This window comes from Siniperca chuatsi, linkage group LG16 (genome assembly GCF_020085105.1).
Source record: "Siniperca chuatsi isolate FFG_IHB_CAS linkage group LG16, ASM2008510v1, whole genome shotgun sequence".
In the NCBI taxonomy this organism is placed as follows: Eukaryota; Metazoa; Chordata; class Actinopteri; order Centrarchiformes; family Sinipercidae; genus Siniperca; species Siniperca chuatsi.
In genome coordinates, this window is record NC_058057.1 from 11,892,665 (window position 1) to 11,920,613 (window position 27,949).

At 39.7% G+C, this 27,949-nt stretch overlaps 1 protein-coding gene across 3 annotated transcripts; it reads right to left on the bottom strand.

The window, feature by feature from the left end:
• Positions 1-344: 344 nt before the first annotated feature.
• Positions 345-27,912, bottom strand: LOC122863375 (rho GTPase-activating protein 18-like). Of its 3 annotated transcripts, XM_044169822.1 has the most exons (25): positions 27,502-27,899; positions 26,483-26,600; positions 26,276-26,365; positions 25,987-26,189; positions 25,530-25,649; positions 23,784-23,981; positions 23,223-23,332; positions 22,956-23,018; positions 12,340-12,592; positions 10,958-11,096; positions 9,671-9,753; positions 9,259-9,411; positions 7,865-7,928; positions 7,119-7,237; positions 6,226-6,297; positions 5,951-6,044; positions 5,560-5,651; positions 5,209-5,286; positions 4,898-5,057; positions 4,695-4,777; positions 4,378-4,584; positions 4,024-4,158; positions 2,637-2,758; positions 2,449-2,504; positions 345-2,295 (listed from the first exon to the last, which is right to left on the bottom strand). In XM_044169822.1, the coding sequence occupies exons 1-25, from the start codon at positions 27,568-27,570 to the stop codon at positions 2,204-2,206; spliced, it is 2,973 nt and encodes a 990-aa protein (XP_044025757.1). In that variant the 5' UTR covers positions 27,571-27,899; the 3' UTR covers positions 345-2,203. The 3 variants fall into 3 exon arrangements, with proteins under 3 accessions (XP_044025757.1, XP_044025759.1, XP_044025758.1); XM_044169824.1 differs by lacking the exons at positions 345-2,295; positions 2,449-2,504; positions 2,637-2,758; ... (12 more) ...; positions 10,958-11,096; positions 12,340-12,592 and adding an exon at positions 22,498-22,795 and having other exon boundaries at positions 27,502-27,912; XM_044169823.1 differs by lacking the exons at positions 345-2,295; positions 2,449-2,504; positions 2,637-2,758; ... (12 more) ...; positions 10,958-11,096; positions 12,340-12,592 and adding an exon at positions 22,498-22,795 and having other exon boundaries at positions 22,940-23,018; positions 27,502-27,912.
• Positions 27,913-27,949: the final 37 nt, after the last annotated feature.

Below are 27,949 nucleotides of genomic sequence, written 5' to 3' on the forward strand. Positions count from 1 at the left end.
ACTAAAGCCATTAGCACTTTGACCATTTGACTAACTGGGGATGTTGATTCTTACAGGAAATTAGTTGAATGAAACGGTACCTGGTCAGGGCTGTCAGCCACCTGATGAAGAGAGGGAAGTTACTGTAAGGAAGTCTGCACATTTAACAGTGGAGATTCTCAAATACAAATACACACAATGGCAGATTGGACTGCCCCCACACAATTGTATTCAAATTTCTCTCAAATGACAAACTCTATTAATATCCAGAGCACAGAGCAGTCTCTAACAAAAGATTTTTCCAGTCCAGTGTGCATGCACAATGTTTGGTCCTTTGCATGCCTAAGCACTCATACCAGCAGATGTGGTAATTAATAACTGCATGTTTATTTACAGGCTGTTGCAGTGGTCATTTGAGAGGCAGTAATAATACAAAGATATCATTATTTGGAGAAAAAAAAAAAAAAAACATTCACAGTAAACAAGATAATACAAGGCAGGGAGTGACTCAATTCACAAAAAAATTTTGAACAGTGACACATTACTTGTTGTTAAAACTCCACAGCTTTCCACAAAAGAAACACCTGCAATGTTTGACTTTGTGGTGCAGATAGGATCCTCCACAGGCTGTCGTAACTGTGAGAAACCGCAGAGAATCAGATTAGACTTCTGTTGAAAGCCAGGAGAAGTACATCTATGTGCCAACAACATAAAATGGAGATTTTATATTCCTGGACTAATACGACTTTTGTCAGTGTACTACATCACTTGATATCCAGACTGTGAAGAGTACAGAGCCAAAAATCAGAACAGCAAAAGCCAAAAGTATCAGTGTCCAGATACTTTTGCAACCCATCATGTGAGAATGTATCATTGAAGAAGGCCATTTATACAGTCAACAATTTATTTCTTTAAAATGATCACTTAAGAGTTCAACATATCTTTAAAATGATTAAGTCTTTGGTACACAACTTGTAAGTCAATTGACGATGAATTCCATGCAAACTTACAGGCTTCTATATATATATATATATATAAAAATCTTAAAATGTGTTTGTTCACATTTGTACACTGGTGAGTAGCAGTTTTTGAAGATGGATTCACACATTAACACACTCAAACATCAACGGTTTAAAAAGTTCTAATGTACAGGAATATTAATGTACCATAAAAACAGTGATGTCATCATTGCGTGCCCTGGTTAGCAGTCAGTGGTGACATTTTTATGAAAAGTTTTGGGGTCACTGTTGAAGTGTGCCATATAAAATGCCCCTCCCTCTCATATATCTCACAGTACAGTAGTACTTCATCACCTCCCCTCTCTCTGAAGTCCACTTCCAGCTTTGGACCCCCTAAAGTACGACCATTAACTCCCATGTTCATTCCCTCCTGGTTACAGTGAAGTGCTTTCATATATAAACATTCAATATTGTGACCATATATTTACGTTTTAGGGCGTTTAATTAAAATGTAAATAAATAAAAGCCAATATTCTCAAAATGAGTTACACAGAAAATATATCTTACATTTATCTCTGTTGTGTTATGGATTCATGATTTAACAGAATTTTGATATTTTATTGCCCCAAACTATACTAATTCAGCTTATTAGACACAACAATGTGATTAGTGGCAATAAATCACAGTATACAACTGCAATACTTACAGTATTACATTATATTAAGAATCACAATATTGTGGCTCAAGTGCTGTGACAAAGTGGGAGAAATGGTATATTTCCACCACAGTACAACAGTGGTCTGTCAAGACTCTAGAGATGACAAGGTCTTCTTTCACCTGCGCAACTGTCTGATACTTTAGGCTAGCTGTACCTGAGGCCCAAAATCAATATGTAGCATAAGGCAGGGTGGGAAAAATGGAAAAGTCTGTGTTACTGTAAATCCAAGCATATCATTTTCCTGTTTTCTTGTCTGACAATCTGGTTGTTCAACTAAGAGGAGAAGTATTTCCACACAGATGTCACGAGTTTCATTAAGTTTTAAAACTGCCATTGGACTACTTGTAATTTGACAGTTTTCAGGGCCAACCAATTGTGTGAAACCATGCAACCACCTGTGTTCAGAAATCTCTTTGCTACAAGTGAACATGTACATCCACAACCAGCAAAAACCACAGAGAACCAGGTGACGTCTCTTCTCAGTAGGACACAGACACAGTGAAAATTTGGAGCAGTCCAGCATGCAGCAGGGCATGATGGTAGGAGTTTATCGCTGCACAGCTTTGATGACCCAGTCTGCGGTAGGGTTGAGCTGGAAGAGGTCTTTCATATATGTTTCCCCATCTAGACATCTCTCCCCTGAGGGACGACAGATAACGAGGAGAGGCAAACAGGCAGAGAGAGGAGAAACACATGATGGATTACTTTTTGGCCTGTTGGCTCACTAGCTGGGTTATCAGCAGAGAATACAAACATTGTAATTAATCCGTTTTCAGTAGGAGCAGGACTTACTGATGTTTCCACCAATCTCATAGAGACACAGCTCTTCTCGTTTCACTGCCACTGAACTGGGAGGACAAAGAGAGAAAGCACAAGAGCGAAAGAAAGTAAGAGGAAAGGATGGGCCTTATATAGCCAAGACAAATACTGCACATGTATTTGTATGAGTGTGTATGCAGTGCTGTTTGTATACATGTTACCTGTCCTGGCTGAGGAAGCGTGTTAATACATCAGCAGCTTGCAGCTCTTCAGTCAGCTGAACTGCCATAGACACTTTACTGAACTGTGGTGCCTGAACTCGAATAAATCCCTGCGAACTCTCCTGGTTGTAAACACAGAGACAAACAGAGAGTGACAAAGAGAAACATACAGTAAATCACACAGCCAATAAACACTTAACGAGGTCCAAAACACTGTCCTTATCACACAGAAACACTCACTTGAGACACGGACTTCAGACAATAAGAATGTGGACTTGGATAAATTCCTGCTCTTCTGTTTAACAAACTCCAAACACTGTCTGGTCTCACAGCACTTAGCTGAGCATGCAGGGTGAAGTGTCGCTGTAGTTAGGCATTCACCACTATACTGTCAAGAGGAAAAGTACTCTGTAATATGCTGCTTTACTCTGCTCGCTTTGCTGTCCTTCAGTATTATAACATAGTAGCCTGTTTGCCAAAGACCTTGATTGTTTATTTATTTAGTGCCATGGAGAAAAATACCAAGGGAATTGATTAGTGGAACTGTATTCTAGAAAATGCAAAATCCCAATGGGTGAGCATCAGATTGGTGACCATTACGTTGAGTTTCAGAAATGGCACAGCCAGGTGAAATAATTACTTAATAGAATAGAAATAGAAATAATAATAAATAAATTAAAAATAAAATAAATATACTGTATATATGGAATGGTGCAAATCATTACATACATTTATATAGTATCTTATCACTCACTGACTGAATGACAGTCCTGTATTTGGCTCCTGATGCCCACATGTTGCACCATGGGAAAAATATACCCACATAGGAACAACATTCCTATACAATCACCACTAGATGTCACTATTTCTCAATAGACAGTATATATATATATATATATACGATCTACTCAGAGCAGCACTGTACATTATGACCAGCACAGGATGATTGGTGTGACTATTGAGGTTTTTATTGTGTCTTAATATTTCACCTCAGCTATAATTCATTTATTTAGCACTGCGATACATGGTCAGTGCTCACAAGATGTAGGGAAACCTTTGCTGTGGCTCTGATGCTCGCCACCTTTACTGGTTGTTTACTAGTGATATTGGAGTCTATATAGTGTATATGGAGATGTGTGTCAACTAAATGACTAGATTCCAATCATGGCATATTATAATGTAGTCCAGAAAAATTGGAATAGTTAGTTTACACAACAGTGTAGACAAAAATGTGTAGTAGGTGTTAGGTTGTTTAAATAATCAAAAAACTACTGTGAAATATATTTAGAATGATAGTTTCTCATTGGCACATTTCTTAGTAGGATTAACTGTGATTTCTCGAAACAGGTCACTGCCAGCTATATAACCATGAGATTCATACTCTTACCTCTGAGACAGCTTTATCAGATGGTTTGTCTGTGGTTATCTTCTTCAGCAGCTTTCTTACAGCTCTCTCTTTATTTTGTTTCCGCTGACCTTCCATGTTTTGTTCTCTGACCTGGGTCACGATGAACTTGGGTATCTGGAGACAAGAGACACACACAGTGAGATTTGATTGTACCCTTAGTACACCAATATACCCTCCTCCATACTCCATGGAAAAATAAATCTAGATGCTTTGGTGAGTAACTATGCCTAACCAGGATGCACTGAGTAGTAGTGTTCTCCATTTATAGTTTGTTTATAGTGGTGATTTGAATGGCAGAATATAACAAGCTAGAGGGCTCTTTTTAATCCTTACTGTCCATAGAAGATTCTGGTATCTAATCAGCAGCCGGACGATGTTGGCTGTGCTGGTTGCCATGGAGAACTCCTGTTGTTCTGTCACCTTGGAGCGGAAGCCTTTGAACATGAAGATGTTGGGTGCCATGACAACAGAGACATTGTTGAGGGTCATTTTATTCTTGGCCTGATGGTCAATGACACGCTGGAAAAACTCCACTAGTGCCTGGAGGAAGCAAACAGAAATCTAACTTAGAATAAAAATAGTCAAGATTTTCTCATTTTTTCAAGTGAAAATGCCACATGAAGCATCTTTCAAGCGAAGTGTGCATCCACCTTCAAAGTATCCCGGTTGGCCTCAGGTAACAAAAGGACTAGCAGGTTCAAAGCCTGCAGCTGCTGCTTCTTTGTGGGGAGCTCTGTAAACAAAACACACACACACACACACACACACAAGTTTTTCAGTTCATTGTCTCATAACGTGGCTGTAAAGCCCTCGTGATTAAGCAGAATACTTCATGACCAGATGGTACACATACTGTTGACAGCAATAAATGCGTTGAGGTACTCCACAGTCAGTAACGGATGGGGTAACTCCCTGATGAACAGCTTCAAAAGGCTAGCAGCATCGTGCTGTTTCAACTGTTGCCATGGGAACATCCTGTCATAGAAAGAGGACTCGAGCTCCTGGCACAGTGACTGGACAGACACAGATACACACAGAAAAGCTTGTTTCACTACTTTATCAACCTCAAGGCAAAGTCATGTTAATGTTGGTATCATTACTCTATCACAACTTGACCATTTTACAATGTGTCTGTAATGGTGGCAGTCAAATACTTTAACCAACCTTGACTCTAGTGGCCGCTCCAGGGATCCGTAGCAGTCCCTCTGTGTCTAATCCTTCCTCCTCAATATGACTAATAAGCTAAGATTAAGAGAGAGAGGTAAAACATCACAAGTAGAAAGCGTATAAACTACAATTTAAGTTGGACATACTGGCAATAATGATCACTGCGATCACAGTGCCAGTCCCATCTACTTTAGATTCAGGTTGTGCTGTGTGTAATGTACATTGTGAGATTCATATGGGAAATGCTGTAACATGCACTGATATATTGCTGCTGTTTGATCAATTACTATTATAAGACTCCCTCTCATCATGTGTAATGTTGAACTGTCCATGTCTCTGTGTGCTCACTCTCTGCAGTATGATTGGCACTTTGGTCCCAGCAATCCGCCTCTGGTCCTGATCCAATAAAGTGGCAAGAGGAACACCAAATAGGCCACTTTCTGCAGAAACACAAATATTTAGTAAAACAGAAATATCTTCATACGGTACATTAACCATACATGTTTACCTGGAAGAAATAGATAGTAATTTGTACTCATTTTAGTTATTTTTAATGACTTTGTGTGTGTGTGTGTGTGTCAGTGTTTGTGCATATCCGTTTGTGTGTGTGTAAATGCTCTTATTTGTTGTTTTTACTAAAGGGTGTTTGCAGTTTGCAGTTTTGTTTAGCCTTCAGGGTTTTCCCCAGATTTATATGTCTGTGTAAATATAGTGAGTGTGTTTGTGTGTGTGTATACACCTTTAGTCTTAACTTTGACAGCTTTTTGAGCCTTGACGTCTATCCCAGCAGTGTCAAACAGAGCAGTCATCTCCACCAACACCAGTCTATGCACCTGACAGAACATCACAAACAGACAAAATGTATAAGACAATGATTTTGAATAGTAACTGCATTTAGAAACAACTCAATTAACTAATCTCTCATAGGGCAATTTGTCTCACAAAGGCTTATCATAAAATAAACATGACAGGTACACACATGCATCCACAGATCATCCTGTTGCATGACATTACCTTTTTCATATCCAGAGGAGACAGATCCCCTATTCTGGTCTGACCTGTTTTATCTCGGAGCAGCTTAAAGTTCTAAAGAAGAAAAACAAAGAGAGAGGGAGCCAAAGGGGCGTCAGTGACTGTGGGAGAAAATGTTAAGAGTAAACACCGTGCCAAATTAATTTCTGACTGTATTTACTTTTACATTGCACACTGAATGTGGACCGTGTAATATTGAATAGACTGAATTGTATGAGAAGTGACTATAGACCTTTTATGAACACATAGAACAGCGGAAATAATCTGATATACCAGCTTCAACCACCAGATGGCAATACAGACCAGCCCTAAAACTGCTCACACACTATGCTGCTTTCTGCTGATATGCAAAGCAGCCTGTATGCCATACTGTAACTATAAATACTATATTCTAATGTATGTTATTGGATTTTACATTTCATTTTCCACTCTATATCCTGTTTTTATGACATTACAAGGCAATGAAAAAACATTTTGTCTCACCTAAAAATGCACAGTGAGCAGTAAAGAAACTACTGTATGCTGTGAGTTTCTTAAGTTTGTATTATCAGATCACTGTTTCTGCTTTCTCTGGTAATCACTGACCCACAACAATTAAAAAGTTCAATACAGGCTCTAACATATCTAAAGAATGCTTACAGCAAGAGAGCAATTTGAAGTAGCATTGTATATGTTTGCATGCCAATGCATTAAATCAGTGCACACGGTTTATTCATTGCACCATTGGCTCTTCCACAAGCACAGACACGCTCAGTGTATCAGTACAGAAACATACTGCTGAGGAAGTGAATGTGCATATATAGCCTTTGTGTGTGTGTGTGTGTGTGTGTGTGTGTGTGTGTGTGTGTGTGTGTGAGTACAGGTATGTGACTCACCGGTAGTTTGTCGTCAGGTGAGTTAGGGATAGTCGTGACTTTTAACCTTTGGTGGTTGTCCCTGTAAGTGAGCGCCTGCTCTGAAAACGCCACTTCAACGTTCAGTTCTGTCTCTGTTTCTGTTGAGACACAGACAAAAAAAGGAAATAAAAGACACGACCGCACAAGCAGTGAAGTACAAAAGTGTTTATGTAGGTAAAGTGCAGTTGTATATACACAGACAGATAATTAAATATGTTTTTCTGTAGTTAATGCCACACTGTTTAAGTCACTGCAGCAGAAAGAAGAAGAAAGAGAGGCCCTCTGCCTTTTAAGTACCTATAACTACTCTGTTGGTGAATGAATCCACATTTTTAGGCTTTACCTGACCACCCATTCTACAAGGATGTACAATATAGAAAAGTTTATAATAAATCAGTATTTATGAATCATTCTAATCTTGTGCAATCAAATGAAGTAAATAAAAGTTTTATTGTATTGTTTTAGCATATATTTCCACTCAATGTTTTTATTACTTTTATTTTATAGCACCTATAAACATCTGCTGAGCTCTGCAAACAAAAAAAGTGCTGTTGTGTTGTATTGTTTTCTACTCTATTGTATCACATTGTATCATTTTCTTTTCTATTCTATTCTATAATTTCCAAGATGTGTGTGTGAGTTGCTAGGCAGAAGTTTATTTGGACCTCAGTTCGTCATTCTCCATGCTGACTCATACTGTAGGTCTGTGTGTATGACGCACATACCAGCTGAAGTGATATCTTTTTGTCCATTCTCGCTTCCCCCTTTGAGTTTACTAGGCTCCTCATCCTGCAGCACAACACAGAGACACATAACTGTACAGCACACAGTGTAAAGTTCAACTAGTCACAAATTCACACAGACCTCCCCCTCCCTATTAAAATTTTTCATGTTACATATTATCTTGTTCGTTAATTAGTGGACAAACTGTATGCCTAAGTGAAAAAAAGTGCAAGACTCTTGGTTCAAAGCTGTTTATTCTGCTGACTGGAGTATTTGGAGTAGCAGTTTCATATTTTCCAAGTATTGAATATGAATCCAGTCAGTCCAGTGTATTGAAGGGACTTGATTTTGCAGTGAGAGAGTTGGATTTGGTGGTGAAACAAACAGCTTTGTAATTGGTTACGGATACCACCAGACTGGAGAAGTAACAACAAATGCCAGGTTAGCAAAGTTGTGACCACTTCCTTTGTGGTAAAAAAAAAAAGGAAATGTTTAACTGTGTGTTGTGGTGGGATGTTCAATTCGTGCTATCAACGAGGGAAGAGATCACGAAGGAAAAACAGTATTAATGCAATATCAATTTGTTTTTCATGTCACTTATCCAGCATGATTTCATGTTCCTCATTAGCACTGATTACTGTGACAGACCTCAATTAACACAAGAAAAGAAAATAATAATAAAAAGCTTTAAAACCAATCGACATTTTGGGAAATACACTTATGCGCTTTCTTCCCAAGAGTTACATGCAAAGATCGATACCACTCTCATGTCTAGAAAGTAAATGTAAGGCTACAACCAGCAGCTGGGTAACTTAGCTTAGCATAAAGACTAAGCTAAGCAGGGGGAAGCAGCTAGCATAGCAAGCTGTTTATCCTTAAGTTACTACACTTAGCCACGAAATACTCCAGCACATAGCCCCCTACAAAACCACAACTTGTAATTCTGTTTGTACGGATTAAACAAATGCGATATAACATGCCAATTAGTGAGCTTTAGAGGTGCTGGATTTTGTTAGCTTTGGACAGAGCCAGGCTACCTTTTTCAAACTTAAACTAAGCTAACTTGCCGCTGGCTGTGTAGCTTCATCTTTAGCACATGCGAGTTGTATCAATCTTCTCAACAAACTCAAGCGTATAAGCACATTTTCCAAAATGTAGAACTATTTCTTTAATGAGGTCTTAAATTTTTTACTTACACAGATGAAAATGTTTGATAAAACAGTTTTGTTTGATAAATTAATTCTAGCCAGTGTCACAGTTTAAAGCAAATGAAGCAAAGCAGCTAAACACCTGTAAATATAATTTCTCTGGCGTTCCAAGTTTACACTCTCAGATACTTTTTCCATGTTGACACAATAAAATTAGTTTGTGTTCATGCGTGTGTGCATCCCCTAACCTTTTCAGGAGGTCTGAATATATCCCTAACATCAGGAACGTGTTGCCGGTTGCGTCGCCGTAGCAACGTCTGCTGTAGTGACGTCACGCGACGTTCTACAGCTGCCACCTGAGTTCTGGTCAGAGTGGACAGGAACACCGCACTGTCTTCTTCCTGTCAATCAATCAATCAGACTCAAACATGAGTCAATAGGTATACAGTACATCCATATCCATCTAATGCCTTAAGGCAGTCTGTCTTTTTTTGTCAAACACATTTCTTACTCATATAAGCAGGCATAAGTAAACACTATAGTATATGCTCACTGAAAGATGTATACTGCAAATAGGAAACTGATCTAACTATTTATAAACTATGACTCAACCTGAAGTCAGATCTAACTATTTAAATAAAGGATAGATTAGGTTGACACCTGATCCAGGTCAGCTGCCAGTGAATCATCAAACAGCCGTGCTAGCCCTGCCTCTGTAAGCCACGCCTCCTCCTGTTCGCCTTCTGAAAGAGAAAATGAGAGGGAAAAATAATAAAGGATAAAGATAAAGGATTTTTCTTTTTAATTTAGTTCCTGAGATGGTACTACTATTACTACCACCATTTTGTGACTCAAAATGAGGGAAAGCGGGAGACTGGTATGTAAAAAGATTAGAAACAAATGAGGACAGAAGCCTCTATTTATCCCTGTGTAAGACACTCTACAGGTACAGGAAAGGGAAAGGAGTAACTACAGAAACAATTGGACACACATACAATAAAGGAAGTGTGTGTTTGCTCCAGAGAACAATAGTCTTCATAAACAGGCTAAATAAGACTCACAGAAATACACACAAGAATTGCATACCTCTTATGCATGGCGACGCAGAGCTGGTCTGCACAAGTCTGAGCTGGCAGTGTGATTTTGACAAACATTTACATTTAATAACAGTATCTCCAAATCATTCTGCTTCAAAACATGTGGCACTAAAATACTTCTCAAGTTATGTAGATAACTAGATTATGGTGTTTGTCCAACCTTTCTTTTCAACTTCATTTTCAAATTGGCTTTTGTATGTGTGCCAGTAAAACTTTTACTGCGTCACTGCATGTGTTTCTGGTCTCAGTATGAACTTTAATATTTTCAAAAATAGTTGAGTTGTTAATTTTCACATGTCTGGAACTATGGATGGATTACTGAACAGACATACCAGGCAAGGGGCCCCTTGGACCAGAACCTAAGTATGAAGTGACAGTTAATCAAACGACTACAGAGAGACGCAAAACAACCACGAAGAGACGCCAAACATCTACAGAGAGACACAAAATGACCACAAAGAAACGCAAAAAGAAAAAAGGGATGCAAAACAACTACAAAGAGACACACAGCCACGTCGTTTGTAGTTGTTTTGTGTGTGGTTTGTGGGTGTCTCTCTCCGATGTAGGAGGGGTACCACAACGAGACGCAAAGCCACAACATATAGATGGAAAAAGATCTTTCTCCTATGTAGGAGGGATGGGGGGCCCATTGTCTCATAATCCGTCCATGTCTGAAACCACACACATGCCCAAACGAGCCTATGATCAAACTCTGCCACTGCATTATCTCTTCTGTAAGTAGAATGATATAAATCAAGAATAAAAACGCACAATGTGAACACTAGCAGATGTAAGAAAAGAGGACATTCATGTCTCTTTCAGGTCTATCCATGGACACGGTGTATCCTACCCTCAGGAATTTTTGGCTGCTCCTCCTCTTGTACTTCTCCTTCTCCTCCACCTTCTCCCCTCCCTGCTCCTTCTCCTGAGCGAGTGATATTCTCCACTTCCTTCCAATAGTCGTCCATCTCAAGCTCGTCCAGAGAGTCCTGCGTGACATGTGAAGGCACAGTTTCAAGTTCTCATACCTTTTACATCTTGTTTCTGTCCTGAACAGTGGTTTTTGCTGATTAGGTGAAAAAAAAAGAAAAAAAAAGACAGATATGATGAAAAGAGATAAGAAATAAGAGCACAAGACTCACAGCCAGTCTGAACAAGTCTCAAAAGTGACTGTAACTGGCTGTGCAGCTTCTTTCAGATATACACACACACACACACACCAAACACACACACACATTTTACATAAAACACCCCAAATTTCAACAGACTTCAGAGCATGTTTCTCCAGTTCACTCTGTTTTTCCTAAAAAGGCATTTAACTTGAATTAATTTTCTGGTTTATCTCCGCGCTGGTGTTGAGCCAACACTCATTTAATCACCAGAGAGACTGTAAATACATCCTCCCTGAAAGCTACAGATTACTTAAAACATATGACGGACAACTGTATGCCTGCCAACCAAACCCCCTGTAAAATTTTAACAGTTACAATTTAGACATTTATAGCAGACATTCTTATCCTGAGTTAGTACAACAGTAAAAAAAAAAAGGTTGTTGCCACTTTTTTTAGTGCTTTTTTGTTGTTTATGTTAACTGGCCGCATTAGCTGCTGTTTATTTCTTTTTTGACAAGCTTGCTGGAACATCTCCATCTGCAAGATCTGTATCCTGAGCTAGTGAATCAATGAATTATCTCTGGATAATGCAAGCACCTAATGTCAAAAAGTCTGACCTGTCCCTTTAACTTCTTGACCTAAAAGCGTGTGATTTAACACGGCGCTGCCTCCACTGAGCAAACTATTTTGCATGCCAATATGAGTTTGGAAAAGCCCTGAAACCCTCCTTTGGTCCACATGTGGGTGAATCACATTTTATGAATGGCAGCCCACAGCAGCAGTCTGCAGTGGTGTGGGACTAGGAAACAAACAAAAGGAATCGTCCTAATTCAGAGCTCATTTTACTTGCTACCTCTCTCTCTTTCCCATAGAGGCAAGACTACAGTAAACGCAAGTCTCTGTCACTGTAAATCATATACAGCAGCCATGTAACTTACAAAAATCCAAACTTTGAGAGACTAAAGACAGCAGAACATCATCACAGTACAGTGTACACTGTTTCATTGCCAACTTAGCTCTTCACCCCCCAAAACAAGAATCCCAATAGTTGAATGTTAAGCAAATCTGCTCACGAGTGAAGTACTGCCACACATTTATCACATCATCATTCACAGCCTACCTGAGAGTTGCAGCGCTGACATGTGGGCCGCAGTCTGAATCTGGAGTTGGGACTGTGCCTGGGGATGGGGCTGGAGCCTGACTTAGGGCTGGAGGAGGGCTGAGACTTGGGGCAAGCGGCAGCGCTTGGGTTGGGGAGTGACGATGGGTCAGTGCTGGTGGTTTTTGTACTACTGGTGGTAGTAGAAGGCCCATATCTGTCTACATGATGTGTGTTCTGGTTCTGTTGAATAGTGTAGTGGCCTGTTCTGCGGCTACAAGAGAGACAGACACAGACAGGTGGGGGACAGAGACAGGTAAGATAAACTGTTAGAAAGACACAAAATCTGTTGATCAGTTGGCACAATCCTTGCTAAGATGCATCAAACCGTGGTGGACATGTCCCAACAAAACTATTAATCTTGATTTAAAAGAATCTGTCGCTCACAAGCCCTAGAGTGAAACTTGCTATCAGCCACAACGGCTTCACTTCTAGCCGTGCACTTTACACCTTGTTTACCAGTGATGTTATGATTAATGCCTCGTACCAGAACCTATCATAAAAACATTCCTGGATTACAAATGTTGGATTGTCGGAGAACTGATTGTGTTTGTTGTGCTCTGTAAAGAGGTGTGTATGCAGGCATGTTTCAAAAGGCAGGTTTTGTCTTTGCTTGGATTTAGATTCATTTTGCAGTGGATGCTAGTATGCCTTTAATGGCAGGACAAGAGAGAGACAGCTTTTAACACAAGTCGGTCAGTGAGTCAGACAGACAGAAGTCGGCCAAAGACTTTAAATAAAGACGAGCCAGCTGTATGTTGAATTCCCAGCCAGTCAGCTAATGAGGACAACCTCAGCAGGGACTAAGAATAGCAGCTCTCACACAGCACACAGCTCTTTCCTAGCTCAACACAGTCAGCTCATCTCAGCATACACTATACTAGTGTTGTTTAGCCTAGCCTAGCTAAGACAGTGTGAACCATTAGTGCGAATTATGGTAGGGGACGACCTCATGTGACGCAGCCACCCTTATGACAATCAATACACAACTCAATAATGTTATGTGCGGTAATGGAAATGGTGAGGCAAATGTCATGGCTTTAATATTTGTTGCATGGGAGGCCTTAACAATGGCCTTTAACATATTTTCTAATTCACTCATTCTGTACAGTGTCCACAAACCTGCCCACACAGCCAGTGCTTCAAAACAGGGCGACACTACTGCTGCTAACACTACCATTAGTAGAACTCCTACTAATTTGTATTGTATCGTATAATTAAAACATCTGAAAGAGTGACAGCAAAGAAATTGGTCAAAATGCATAACCTCAGGGCATTTGGCGGAGTTGCACACAATCCTGGCAAAATAAAAAAAATAAAAAGCTGTTGGTAAATCATAACATAAAATATGTATGTTTTAATATGGGTCTGGTTTTTTTTTTGGCTTTGTTGATGTCCGACTGAATGTCCCCTTTGTTGTGACAGGAAGTTACATTATCTAACACAGCACGTTCTCTCTCTCTCTCTCTCTCTCTGTTTCTCTTCCACTTCGAGCTACAGAGCTATCATGGAGCGAGCAGCTACAGTTATAGGACAACTGACTGATGGTGTAGCTGCCGATCAAGCTGAACAGTTGCTGTCAACACAGTTGTCATTCATCCATCTACTCAACAATCATCAGTCTAGTCTCACCTATGCAAACACGCTCGGGGAGGCATACAGAGCTGTATGTTTGTCAGCGGGGCTGTTAAAAAGTTGAGCCCTACCACAGTAACTGTTTCAGGTCCCTGCAAGTTGATTTGATTATATCACACTGAAATTAAAGCAGACTACCCAGTAACTAGGAAATGGCTGCAATTCAGGCAAAAATAATGATTTTTCAAATATTTAGCCACCAAATCTGATAACTTTTGAATAACAGACTACAAAATTATTAGGCCAAGAAAGTTGAAATGAAGTAAAGAGAAAAAATGGGAAGTCAGACTGAACAGCATCGAGTTGATGTGCTGTATTCATTAATTTGGAATCAATCAGCAGAGTATTAAACTGAGGGTTCATGCTGAGCCAAGGCCACATACCACAGCAGACTTCCTGACACACACACCCACATACTTTGTACATACTAATAAAGCGATAAAAACACTTAAAGATAGACACACACACTTTGATGTTTTAACAAAGAATATTTTTTTATGTATTTTACCAACAACTGACCTCCCCCTCTCCTTCCTTCCGCTAATCTCTTTCCTTTCCCACTCTTCTCCCTTCCTCCTCCTCCTCTTGTCATGTATTTCCTCTCCTCCTACACCTCGCCTGAGACTTATGTGTCTCCTTTTCCTGTCCACTTGGTACTCTGTAGTTTACCCCTGCATTCTTCCCTGTTGTCCTATATGTCTCTCTCCTTATGGTACCATCTCCCCTCCTCCCAGTAGGATTTAGTCTGAGCACTATGATAACACATGCAGAAACATGCTGTGTTACTCCTCTCTGTCCCTCTTTGTTTTAATAACAGCAAACTTAGCAGGTCATTCCCCTGACGTATGTTCAATGCCTTACCAATTGAAATGTTTTCTTTTGTGAGGAACGGCAAAAATGCCCTTGTTTTCTGATATACTTGAGAGGATTTGTTTACCTTGGAAGCAGATTGAAACCAGGCAGACATGCATGTGAACTCACAGGTTGAGTTAATCATTTACCTTCATCCAGAGCTACAGTATGAAGAACACTTTGACTAAAACACGAATCAGAGATTAGCAAGCAAACACACACACACACACACACACACATACACAAACAAACATAGTAACGCACATATTAGTTTGACAGTGTTCATAGTTCATCAAATTATTGATGACATTAAGCAGTGGTTAATTCAGCTACAGTATATTTACAGTACATATGCATACCAGCTTACCAAGTGTTGACCACTCAGTGATTTGTCAGCCTCAAAAGCAAAAGCAAGGCATGCTTCCTCTGAGTGACTCGATCATGATACCGAGATTTTTGTGTGTGTTTTTTGAGTGCGGCTATCCCAGTTCATAAGCTGTGAAAGCGCAGATAAACACTCACAATAATGCAAACTAATTATTCAAAGCTTTACATATTGTACACATGACTTTGTTCTCCTACACACAAGCTCAGGTGGGCTGCCCTCATGAGTAAAACAAACACATTCCTTCTTTGGCACACTTTCATACACACAAATGACCTTTAAAGAAAAACAGTGCCGCAACTGTGTGTGTAATTGTTCTACTCTTTGTACCTTTATCGACACACCGTTTATCACCTGCTTAGAGCTGCCAACAAAAATGGAGTGTGAGTGCGTGTGTGTGTGTGTGTGTGGAAAGAAAACAGCTTGCAAAAGTAAATCACACACTGCAAGATGCAAACTGCAAAAAAAGAAGGAAACAGCACCACACAGCAAAGAGCAAGTACAGCACTGATGAGTTCAATATGAGTCAACATCTGAGGAAGTGAACTCTGACTATTTGAGCCCACATGACCTGAGAGTGTTTATAGAATATCACTCAGCGACAAAGCTCCTACCTAAACTGAGACAGTTTTCACAGATGCAGCATGACACAATACTGCATGATTTATATAAAATATCATGACAAATTAGATTTTTGAGAGATGGACAGTGGAAATTTGAAGTACTTATAATTTACTTGAGTATTTCCATTTTATGTAGTTCTATACTTCTACTCTACTAGATTTCAGAGGGAAATATTGTACTTTTTACTCCACTGCATTAACGTGGACAGCTGAAGTTACTTTGCTGAGATTTTACATGCAAAACATACTATCAACTTGTAAAATATGATGTACTGTTATAGATTAACTACCAAACAGTATATAAAGCAGCTAACATTAGTCTCATCTTGACCAGCTGCAACATTAAAATACTGCTTATATGTTAATGCATCAATAATGCTCTAATAGTATAATATAAATACTAACTTAATATATAATAACTTAACACTCTGGAAAAGGCCATTCTTGGTGTTCAGTAAGTTTAACAGGTATATTTTGCTGATAACAATTTTTTTTTTTTAAGTGAAATTTCAAATGCATTAATTGTAAGTAGTGAGTATTTTTATGCCATGGTATTACTTTTACTTACAGGAATACTTTTTTGTGGAAATACACTTATTCACCTTCTTGCTGAGAGTTAGATGAGAGGATTGATACCACTCATATATGTACGATAAATATGAAGCTACAGCCAGGAGCTGGTTAGCTTAGCGTAGCACAAAGACTGAAAACAGGGGGAAAACAGCTAGCCTGGCTCTCTCCGAACTAAGGTAACAAAATCTAAAGCTTACTAATTAACAAGTTACATTTCGGTTGTTTATCCATACATAAACCAAAGTGTAAAAACGGCACGTTGTGGTTTTAGCTTCATATTTATATTTTATATTTTAGCTTCATATCTTACAGACATGAGTGGTATACATTAGTGAGTATCTGGTATCAGTCTTCATCTAACTCTCAGCAAGAAAGCATGCGTATTTCCCAAAATGTGGAAAATGATCTTTTAAAGGATCTGAGTAATTCTTCCACCACTGGAGATGGATGTGGTAGAGGATCAGTTATATTTTTATGATTTGGCAGCTTCAAAAAGTGAACAATGGACAGCTGAGGATGTTTTGCAGCCAACATAAGAAGGGGAAAGAGAACTGTGTGTGTGTGTGTGTGTGTGTGTGTGTGTGTGTGTGTGTGTGTGTGTGTGTGTGGTATTCCCATTGAAATCAACAGGTGCCAGCTGCCCTCTGTGGAAAACAGAGGCTGCCTCTGTTCCCCCTCTCACAGTTACTGGTCTCAGCAGTGACACACTGGTTGAATAAATCATCTTCCTTTAGTTCTGATGAATCTACACAATATAATCTGTCCCTCTCTTTTTGATGGAAGTCTGAATCAGTTGGTTTACAGTTTGTCTTTGTCGATGTCTCTGTCTCGCAACATATTTCTGCTGTTTTTGGGGCTGTCTGCGTCTCTTCTGTTTCTCTGAATTATGTAATTTTTCAATTATTTATGGTTTTATTATGAGTCCTGCTCATCAAGAAACGTGAGTGACAGTACACTATAGCACAGCAATAAGTGTGATTGTAATTTTTGTTAACCAAATTTCACTTGAGTTTTTCTTGCAGTCCATGCTTGTCTGACGTCTTCTAACCTTTCACAGTTTGTTGTCCCTTTCTGCAGATTTCTGCATTTTCTGCGCAGCATTGCACTTCTACTGTGGGGTTAGGCTGTCTGTTGCATCACACAGCCAATTGATTAAAACCATGTGTGTCCACTGACTACTTTTTTTTTTTACCAACACTACATAGTTGCTCGGGGAAGTGCTGGTTCCTACACGACAATGGAAAACAAAACAGAAACACTCTTCCTCGTAGCTAAAAGCCGAACGTCTCCTTCTCCTTCTATTTGACTGACCAAAAAAAAAAAAAAAAAGAAAAGACATCCACGTGCAAGACTCCCAGCAGGCACGTTACCTTAGGCTCCTTAGGTCGGATGTCCACTGCTGGTGAAAGGCCAGAAGCTTTCTGACTGTCTGTCTGTCTGTGTCTCTCATTTCCTGACTAGGGGAAACAATGACCACAAAACTAAGCCTTCACGTCAGCCTAGACAGCACACACACACACACACACACACACACACACACACACACACACACTGCTGTGGGAGGTGAGACAAAGGCAGGCTGTAACGTGATGCTGTTTTTTCTAGCTAGCTGGAAAGCCATCTGGAACACACACACACATACATACATACAGTATATACACACACATACCCACAGAGGCAGGTGTGTCCATCTGAATGCCCGCTGAGCTGTTCGCTCTGAGAATTGTTTACTCCCACCACACCACGGTTGTTGACAGCAGCTGTTTGCTGATCTAAACATGTACTGGACACACACAGCCAGTTCGGCGTAGACGAATAAACAAATGTGCTCTGTTATTAATAAAAGACTGTAACTGTACAGTCGCTTCCATATGAGCCTAGTTCCTGTTCAGTGTTTTTTTTTTTCTGTGACAGCACCTCAAAATGTGTCTTTTCCTCAATGTAAGCTGACAAGGAGGTTATCATGCCATGAAAACACCTATGTGTGAACCAATGTGACAGCGCTCTTCACCACCATCTTACAAAAATGAGGGAATATCTTTTTGAAGAATGGCGTTCCCAACACGTTATTAAGACACTTCACGTTGCCTTTTCCTTTCATTTGTACCCATCTGTATACTTTCGTGCTAAAACAATAAACCAATCAACAGAAATGTAATCGTCAACAATTCTGATAATCTGTTAAACTTTCAAGTCATTTACCAAGCAAAAAATCCAAACATTTGCTGGTTTTAGCTTCTCTAATGTGGTGACTTGCTGCTTTTCTCCGTTTTATATCGCTGAAAGCTGAATATCTTTGGATGTTTAGTCAGACAGAGCAAGACACGTCACAGTGGGCTGTGAGAACTTGTGATGGGCATTCTATTTTATGACATTTTAATAGACTAAACGATTAATTGCAATAAATGATGACGAAAATAAGGAGCACTTGCAGCCCTGGTATATTTTACTGCATCAAGTGACATCAGTGTGAATCAAACTCCTTTTACCCTGGTGGTACTGCTGCTACATTGTATACTGTGCTGTTTCTGTTTTCCCACAAGTTTAGGGCTGCAACTAACTTTTTTATTATTGTTGTTTATTTTCTCAATCAATTAATCATTTGATCATTAAAATATCAGAAAATAGTGATAAAGGCCCTTAATTTCCCAGAGCCTAAAGTGACATAACAGACAAAAGTAGCAAATCCTCACATTTGGGAGCCAGAAATATGCAATATTTGGCTTTTTTGATTGAGAAATGCCTTAAATGATTGATCAATTATCAAATTAGTTGCTGATAAATATTCTGTTGATTGACCAATCAAATAATCCTTTATCTTAACAACTAACTGGCTATTTTATAATGTAAACACTGATTCAGAGCAATGGGTTTTATATTGCACACTCTTGGAAAAAGATTATCCTCAGACCTACAGTGGTGCAGAGGAGTTAGACAGGCAACCTTGCAAAATCTGGGCTAGTTTAACAAAGTCAAAATCAACCTGCTGATCCGCTGATTAGGAATGTGGTAAAGGAAAAGCATAACTCAAGGACATGGGCGGAGTTGAGCCCCATCATGGAAATAAAGAAGCCTGTCTGGGTGCAGTGGACCAGGTTCTGCTGTGAAGTTCCTGCTGGGGTCTGGTTCTCCAGCAGGATGCGGTTAACACGCTGAAGGCTGGTGGGTTTCCTCCAACATGTTCTCAACAGCTCTCAAGTTCAAAAAATAACACTAAAATAACACTTGTGACCTTTGCTCACGCTCTCTCTCTCACACACACACACACAGTCACCTTTAGCCGCTACTGCCCTCAATTGAAAGCGTGACACTACACACACTCATGTGTCCCACCTGGGCACGGTGGCCTCGGGGTCCTGTGCTGACGGACAGCTGGGAGCACAAGGTCCAGCATTCGTTAACAGTTCCGCGTTGCTGTGGTAACCCGTTAAAACCACTCCCTGGGACTGCTGCTGCTGCCGACTCATGTTTCTCCTCCTTTTCTTCGTTCGTCTTCTGCTTTCCACACAGCTGACATCCACTCACTGACTGATAAGTGATCTATGTATTCACCTGTCTATCTATTAATGCTTACCATCGCTGGACTGTTATGTTGCCGACTCATTCTGACATCAAACTCTCCTTCTGACCCTCCTTCTCCCTCTTGTTCTCGTCTTTCTCTACAACTTGTGTGCGTGTGTGTGTGTGTGTGTGTGCTGTGTTTGAGAGGCACTGCAGAACAGGGGCTGGATTACAGATACAGCACAGCACAGGGATTGGCTGAAACCGCAGGGCAAAGTTTCATAGCTGGTGGCGCCCCCTTCTGCTCAGAGTGTGCACTGACTACTTTCTGGTGCCATGTTTCAATGGAGGTTAATCAAGAAAAGAACTGATTTAGGATGTTTGGAGGGTGTTTCCATAAATCATCAACAAATCACTTAACATAATGCATCTCTTCATTAAGTGCACACCCACTTCATAAGCTGATGCATGCAATGTGCTCTGTACTGTATTTGGACAGTGACACGTTTTGAATTTAACTATTAAATTAAAGTGTTGATATTACAATTTTAAACTATTTAAGGGTGCCTATGTACCAATTAGTTGAGCAGTGTAGGAATCATAGCCCTTTTTAAACACACTCCCCCACTTTTTGGACAGCTATCATAAACATACAGCCAAAAACAAACAATTAAGTTTAAGGTCAAACAAAGTAAAATGTCCCTGACTGTCCAAATGATTTGCTGAAGGCCAGACAGAAGGCAAACAGCCCCCAAAACAAGCAGGAAGTGAAGGCCTCAACAGGGATGATACCAAGCGCTGAGATCTATGGACTGCAATCAAACAGTACATGATAATTTTACATGATCTTAATGCTCTCCTAAAATTGCGTGATGTGATACGACCCTTTTCCCCATTTTCTTTTCTTTTTTTTTTGACTCAAAGTATCAGCTTCTGGCTTTCAATATAAAAGTAGCAATACTACAATATGAAACATGACATTGTTACTTACTGCGTCAACAGTAAAATGTACTTAATCATCCAAGGTACTCCTCATTGTGAAGAATGGTTCTTTTTAGGGTCTTAAATTAGTAATGTGTTACATGGAGGTCTCATTTTAATAGATGGTCCAGGTGGTGCTTGGTCTGACTACCTCATTTGCTGTTTGGCTCATTTAAAACATTGCCATGCATCATATTGTATGAGTTTGTCATATATCTTGCAGGTAAAATATTGTAAAGTACATAAAAACCTGAAAAACCATCACCTCAAAATTATTTTCATTGTCTACATGCGTGCAGATACTTTGTACTTACATGCACCTCTTGTTTTGAAACCAAAGCTCTGGATAGTGTTCAGCATCAGTCATCACAGCAAACTTTCAGCAGGGTATATCACACCCTTGAACTAAAAACCATAATCAATCATTCCCATAACTATACATATATCTCAGGAAATGTTTAGTGATACCATTTAGTGTTTCAACATACTTAAAACTGAATGACTCAATGACATTTTAACATTTGATACTACACACTTCCAGGTGTTGCTGACAATTTAGCTAGAATGAATGTTGAGGTCAGAATGGAGAAGTACTGGCACCTGAATGTGGGACAAATGTCTTGTCTTTTTTTTTGTAAAAATCTGGACACACTCAAACAGCAACATGCATGTGGCAGGGAGAGCAGTCACACACACACACACACACACACACAAAAACAAATGAGTAATATAGAGAGAGACAGCATGTGCGCTTGCTGATATGGAGGACAGATGGCTAGTTACAGTTAATGGTTGAATATATCTCACATCTTAGTTGTGTTTGGAGTTTTTCTGCCAAAGCTGGACTTTAATATTTCAACTTAAATTCCATGCTTTCTTAAATCACATTTTATAAATGAATTCAAGTATGCCCCCTGGTGTTTGTTGGTACACATAACAACTAGCAGCCCTTGAATCAAAATGCAAATGATCTACAAGCACTTAACCCACAGACACAAATTCTCTGAAACTAGAACTGCATCACACTTTGCTCTCAGTTGATAGTTTTTGCCGTGCTGCAAGTCAAATCTCCCTCAGGGACAACAGAGACTGAAGAGAACTGCAGCTATTTATTATCCACACCACTAAGGTGCATTAATGAAGTCCATGTCACAAAACCAATCTTTTAAGTCAGCATGTTAAATACACTAACTGTAAAAATAAATAAATAATAATAATTGACAAAATTGATGCTAACTTTGTGATCATGTCTTCTGATATTTTCTGCCAAAAACAGCGATTTCAAATTTACACATTCACTCCTTAAAAACCAGTTGAGCTTACACTGATAATCAGTTTGTATAACCGAGGTATTTTAGTGTAAATATTCATTTCAAGAATAAAGCCGAGCACAGCACATTTGACCATGATGCTAAACTCTGACAAATTTAAGATCATGAAAACGTTAATTTCCAATTTATCTACAACAAAGAAAAGATTTCTTGTTAGTGAAAAAGATTTTTTTTATTATTATCACCTCAAGAGTGATCAAACCCCATGCAAATATTTAACACTCCAGCGACAAGTGTCTAAGGAGGAGAGGTAGCAACTTTATAGAAAATGCAGCCACTCAAGATTCCCTGTGATGGTTCATGCAAATGTTCTTCATATTTAGTCATTTGAGGTGAAAGCAAATTCTGCAAAGCATATCTTCAAACAAAAACACGACTGTTGAGCTACATTATTAACAAACATTTGAAGAATTTTAAAGAACTTAAGCACACAAACAATACATCTGTTCAATATTATTCCTTTCATAACATATGCAAAAACACAAAAGGTTTAACTTTCAGAATTTTCAGTACTGGAGAGAAAATGTGCTCTTTATCTGCAACACACAAACATTTAATGATATCAGTCTTTCTGAAAAGCTCAAACATAGGACATATGAGTGTTTATCAGGACATTAAAAGACTAAGGAAACTGGATGAATATAGAGGGATTAGCAGATATTAAATCCGGGGGGTCTTACCGTTTTACTAATTTACCTCAAGTCTCTGAACATCTTGGAGTACATGTCTTTCTCTTTGTCCAAGCTGTTTTTATAGCATCTGAAACATGAAAACCATTTATATACCTGGTTATCTTCAGAGTGTATATGTATAACATATAAATGAAAATATAAGCTTAATAATTCTGTTACCTTGAAACTAATACAATTTGAGGGCTTCTAGTAGCCTCAGATCAACCAACTGGACCATACTGTCCATACTCATTCTAAACTTTTTGAATGTGTCAACAAAAGTTTATCTTACATTGCCACCTTCCTCAGCAGGTTGTTAATGTCAGTGTCAAAGGGCTTCTTTGCTTGAGCAGTTATGACGCAACCCTGGGCGTTCTTGTACTCATGCAGCTCCAGATATGCCTGACAGAGATGACACCGGTCTGAATAATGGACCAATTGTTATCTAGAGTGTAAGCATATTAGCAACATAGGGACCCTGGAGGTGAAGGAAAAGCTGTCCATGGATCCCTTCTGGCATTTGTGGCTCACACAGTGTCTAATGTTAAAAACAAATATAGCTAAATGCTAAACCAAAATACCTGGTGTTCAGTCAATTCAAGCTAAAATGGTCAAAAATTATGATCTCAGGTCATGTTGCGGAGTAATGTAACAAAAGTGATAAAAATGTTCTTCATTTAACATAAACGTAATAAAACTCTCCAAGGATTGAACATCTATGGCGTCTGATCCTGCCTGTGCTGTCGACATCCCTATATTTAACCTTCTTGGGAAACTTTCTGTAAAGAAACAAAACATTTAATAGCCTTAGCTGATGGTTTGGAAAACAAACAAACAAAAGCCCCCGTCTGACCTTTCCGCAGCAGTAAAGAGCCTTTGTGTTGGCGGAGTCTATCTCCAAGGCTTTGTTGCCATATTTCAGGGCTTTGTGCGGGCTCTCCAGACGGAGCTCAGTGAGAGAAAGGTTCAGATAGAGGGGAAGCAGCGCTGTCATGATCCTCTGCTTCTCGGCATCGCTCTGTGTTTCCCTGTTCCACAGCAGCCTCATTGCCTGTTGGCCAAACATAGAACCCATTACAAAATACATTTTCACCTTTACCAGTACACATATACACAGCGGCAGGGCAGGAATTTCACAGGGGTACGGCGGCCATGCCCCCTCAGTTTGGCCTTATGCCCCTCAAAAAATTATATGTCCTGCGGCCACAGTGGCCTTGATGCCCTGCCCGTACTGCCCTAGCTGATTTCGCCGTTTTCTCCTCTGCCTCTTTCCTGTCAATACGGTTTTTAGATACCAGTGTCTTTTGTTGAGAGTCTGAATTCTTACTGGGCAACATCAAGTGAAACGCTGCACATATAACCGGCGGTGGGTTCCATTTTGAGCCTGGTTCGAACCGGGCTATTCATGACAACAGTTTGATGCGAATGTAGCACTGGCCAATCAAGAGACTTAATCGAACTCATCCTGATGTGCCAATGCCGCCAAGCTGTGACTGAGTGAACTTCTGAGGAGAGAAGTTCGACTGAGCTGAGGTAAGAAAGTTTGATAAATTAGCCAACGAATAAGACAAGAAACTCAACATATAATGTTGATGCATTGCTCGTATATCGCTGCAACGTTGACTTAGCTGACCCAATGGACGCGGGAGGCAGGGGTGCTGCTGAACCCCCTAAAACCAGGCATTATAAAAACCATCAACTGATAAAAAAGTGTGATGCAGACTTGCAGTAGACAGAGAGAGAGAGCTCATGTGGACGAGCAAGAGAGAGGGAGCGTGCAAATATGAACAGAAGTGTGGACATGATATAAAAACTTTTTCAGGATCATGAAGCCTAATGTTACTCCACAATCCTGTTTTTACCAGTGAAGAGTATGAACTACACTGCAGACTGGAGTCTCTGTTAGTGACAGACAGACAGTCAGATCCGCATCACATCTGCTCGTCTCCTCTATGAAATGTCTGTATCCTCACTGCGCTGCATTACTATAAACTATGATGAACTGGTCGTGGGTCACTTCGCTCGCCCGCGTCCAGACGCTGTCTCTCCCTCTTCATCTCCTTGCAGTTCTCATGCATTACTTCCTGTTGTTGACTGTGTAGTTGCTGTGGCTGCTTCGACATACAGTATGTAGTGTAAAACGTTCTCAAATTGGTGGAATTTGTTGTTAATAATTATTAGATATAACTTATCCTGGCCATTCAAATTAATACAAAAAACATGAATACAGCGCACCATTTAGTATGACATCATTATATAGACTGACCTTCTCTCAACACCCCCACTGCACTGTGACTGACCTCCAGCATCCCTGCCCAGTGGCCTAAGAAGTGTTATGTATTAAAGATAAAATCATCCTTAACCCTCAAGTTAAATTCATTATTTCTGTGGACTTAAAACCATTGTTTTATTTGATGGCCTTGCTGCCCTGGCAACTGGCCTCTGTGCTCTCAAAAAATTGACAACACCAAAGGCCAAGTGGCCTTGCCCCTAAAATGATGAAATTCCAGGCCTGCACAGCGGCACGGCACCTCATTAATTGAAATGTAATGAAAAATAAAGAGCATGGTTTCTTGATCTTTAACACTTGAAGATTTACCTGTTTATATCGATCTTTGGCATTGTCATAACGGCTCTGGTTGAAGCAGCGGTTGCCAAAGCTGCGTAGTGTGTTGACAACTTCAAGAAGCGTGGACAGAGGAACTGTGATCTGCTCTTCCTGAAGGCAAAAAAGGATGCAAAGTAGCCAACAATACAAACAGAAATCCTCCAAAGGCTATTTTTCAATTCTAAAATAAAATAATAATTTCAACAGATTATAAGCTATAAAGCATGTGCAGAAAAGGATAAGGTGCATAATCATATATACTTGGCTGTGGCTTCCAAGGTTCCTCAGTTCTCCATAACTGCACGAATGCAAATGCAAGAATAAGTAGATGAAAATAAAAATAAATCTCCTGCTAGTAGCGTGACATTAGCATTCATTCGATGTCAAGTGGAAGAAGTACTTCTCAGGACTCTCAGACTGTGACAACAACAGGGCACCTGAAGCCTACCGGACTCATTGCGAGAAAGTCGTCCACTTGTCCCGAGTCGAGGAAGTCGAGGATCTGAACCTCATACAGAACCACGGCAGCAGCGGGAATGAACGGAGGACAACCCATGTCCCCGTATGCATACTGGGGCTGGAAGAGGAAACGAGAGAACTCTCCTTTCTGCATGGTCAACAGACCCAGCTCCAGTCCGGCCAGCGTCACATCTGTTTGAACGATAATATAGTTCTCCTGCTAGGCCACAATCTTTATAGGTTAACAGGCTGTTGAATCTGCACAAAGAACTACTGACCTCTCCCTAACTTCATCATCGGGGGGTACTTGAGGTTTGTGGTAGTTTCAAAAGGGTGGTCAGAATATTCCAGGAAACCAGAGTAATTCACTGTGGAGGAAAGAGAATAAGGAGAGGTTATGGCAGAGCAAAATCATTTAGCAAAATAGTAGTAATAATAATAATAATAATAAGGAGATTTTTGAACAAAACTGCTCTTGTAAATACTCAATACTGAAGCGTTTTGGGGGACAGGTGGGCCATCTCCAGGTTGGACCACCTCTTTTAGGATCCCTCCATCTCCCAAGACATCATTCATCTGCTGGCTGAGCTGTTCAAATGGACACTACAAATGGCAAGAAATAAGCCTTGAAATAACTCCACAATATTATCCCAATCAATTCAATCTGGGTGTAAAATTGTGAGCATTAACCAGTACATTAGCTATTAGTGTATGTCTGGTATTATCCTTTGTTATTATCAAAGCATATAGATACAACTGTAAGTCCAGAGGAAAGTTAGTTTCACATTCACAAAAGGGCAGATTGAAACAAAGACATCTACAGTGATGAGAAAACTGCTACAATGCAATCTAAAAAAACATCAACAACAGCATTACACAGGGAAAACTGGAGCTTTTTATTCTTTTGTCACCTCTTATTATTAATTTAGCTTTTGTTTGGTTGTTTGTGTGACAAGACTGATGCTACTGTGCTACATGGATTATTACTTTCCAATATTTATTTGGTACACATGTATAATATGTACACCTAAGCAGCCTCAGAAGACCTTCATATAACTATTGGTTTTACAGTATGTCAAAGACCTCAACTCCTTATGACTTTAACATTCAAGCTTAAAGAGTTAATGTTGTTGCACTGAATTCACTGGGTTAAAAAAAATAGCATCTGTTGACAATGGATTCTGACCTATATCACACTTACTTAACTTAAACTCTTAACAGGTATCATCATACTTAAGCCTCACTTAAATAAATAGTGAACACTGACAATGACAAGGCTCATTTCTTAACTTTAGAAAAGACTGACGCTGACTTAACTTGTGAGTAATGACCTCAAATGAACTGGCAGGTCTGGACTAATGGGAATTTTTAAACGACAGTGTCACAACTGTCGCTCCCACTCAGTCAAAGTGTGTCCATCTTTTTAACACCGACATAAACCGAACTAGCACTTAGCCACTTAGCTAACTTAGCCACGCTGAGCGCCTTCAGCATGTTTACTTACCGGAGTCCTCAGCCGCTCCTCAGCGTTTATTAACCTCCGGAGACTGGATATTAACCCGTTTCCTGACATTTAGTTGGTGGACAAGGCAGGTTTATTTTAGCGTAGTTAAACTGGTGGCTTCACTGATAGTAAAAATAGTTTCTAGCTTTGTTTTGGCGCTCAGGTCAGGGTCGCTCAATTAAGAGTCAGGTGACAAATGAGACTCAACGGTAGGCAGGCCAGAGGTCCGAAAAGTATCCTGCAGTATCCAGTTTACTGACTTCTACTGCTACAGTCATCATCATCATCAACACAATACAACAAAAAACAATTTTAAATAAAATATATGATGCTTCAAAACAAGACATGCATTTTCTGTAGTCTACACACCAACTGTTCTGAACCCAAATTGTCTTTTTCATGTATCTGTGACTTTGGGAGATATCCCCCTCCCCACCTTTATTTAAAT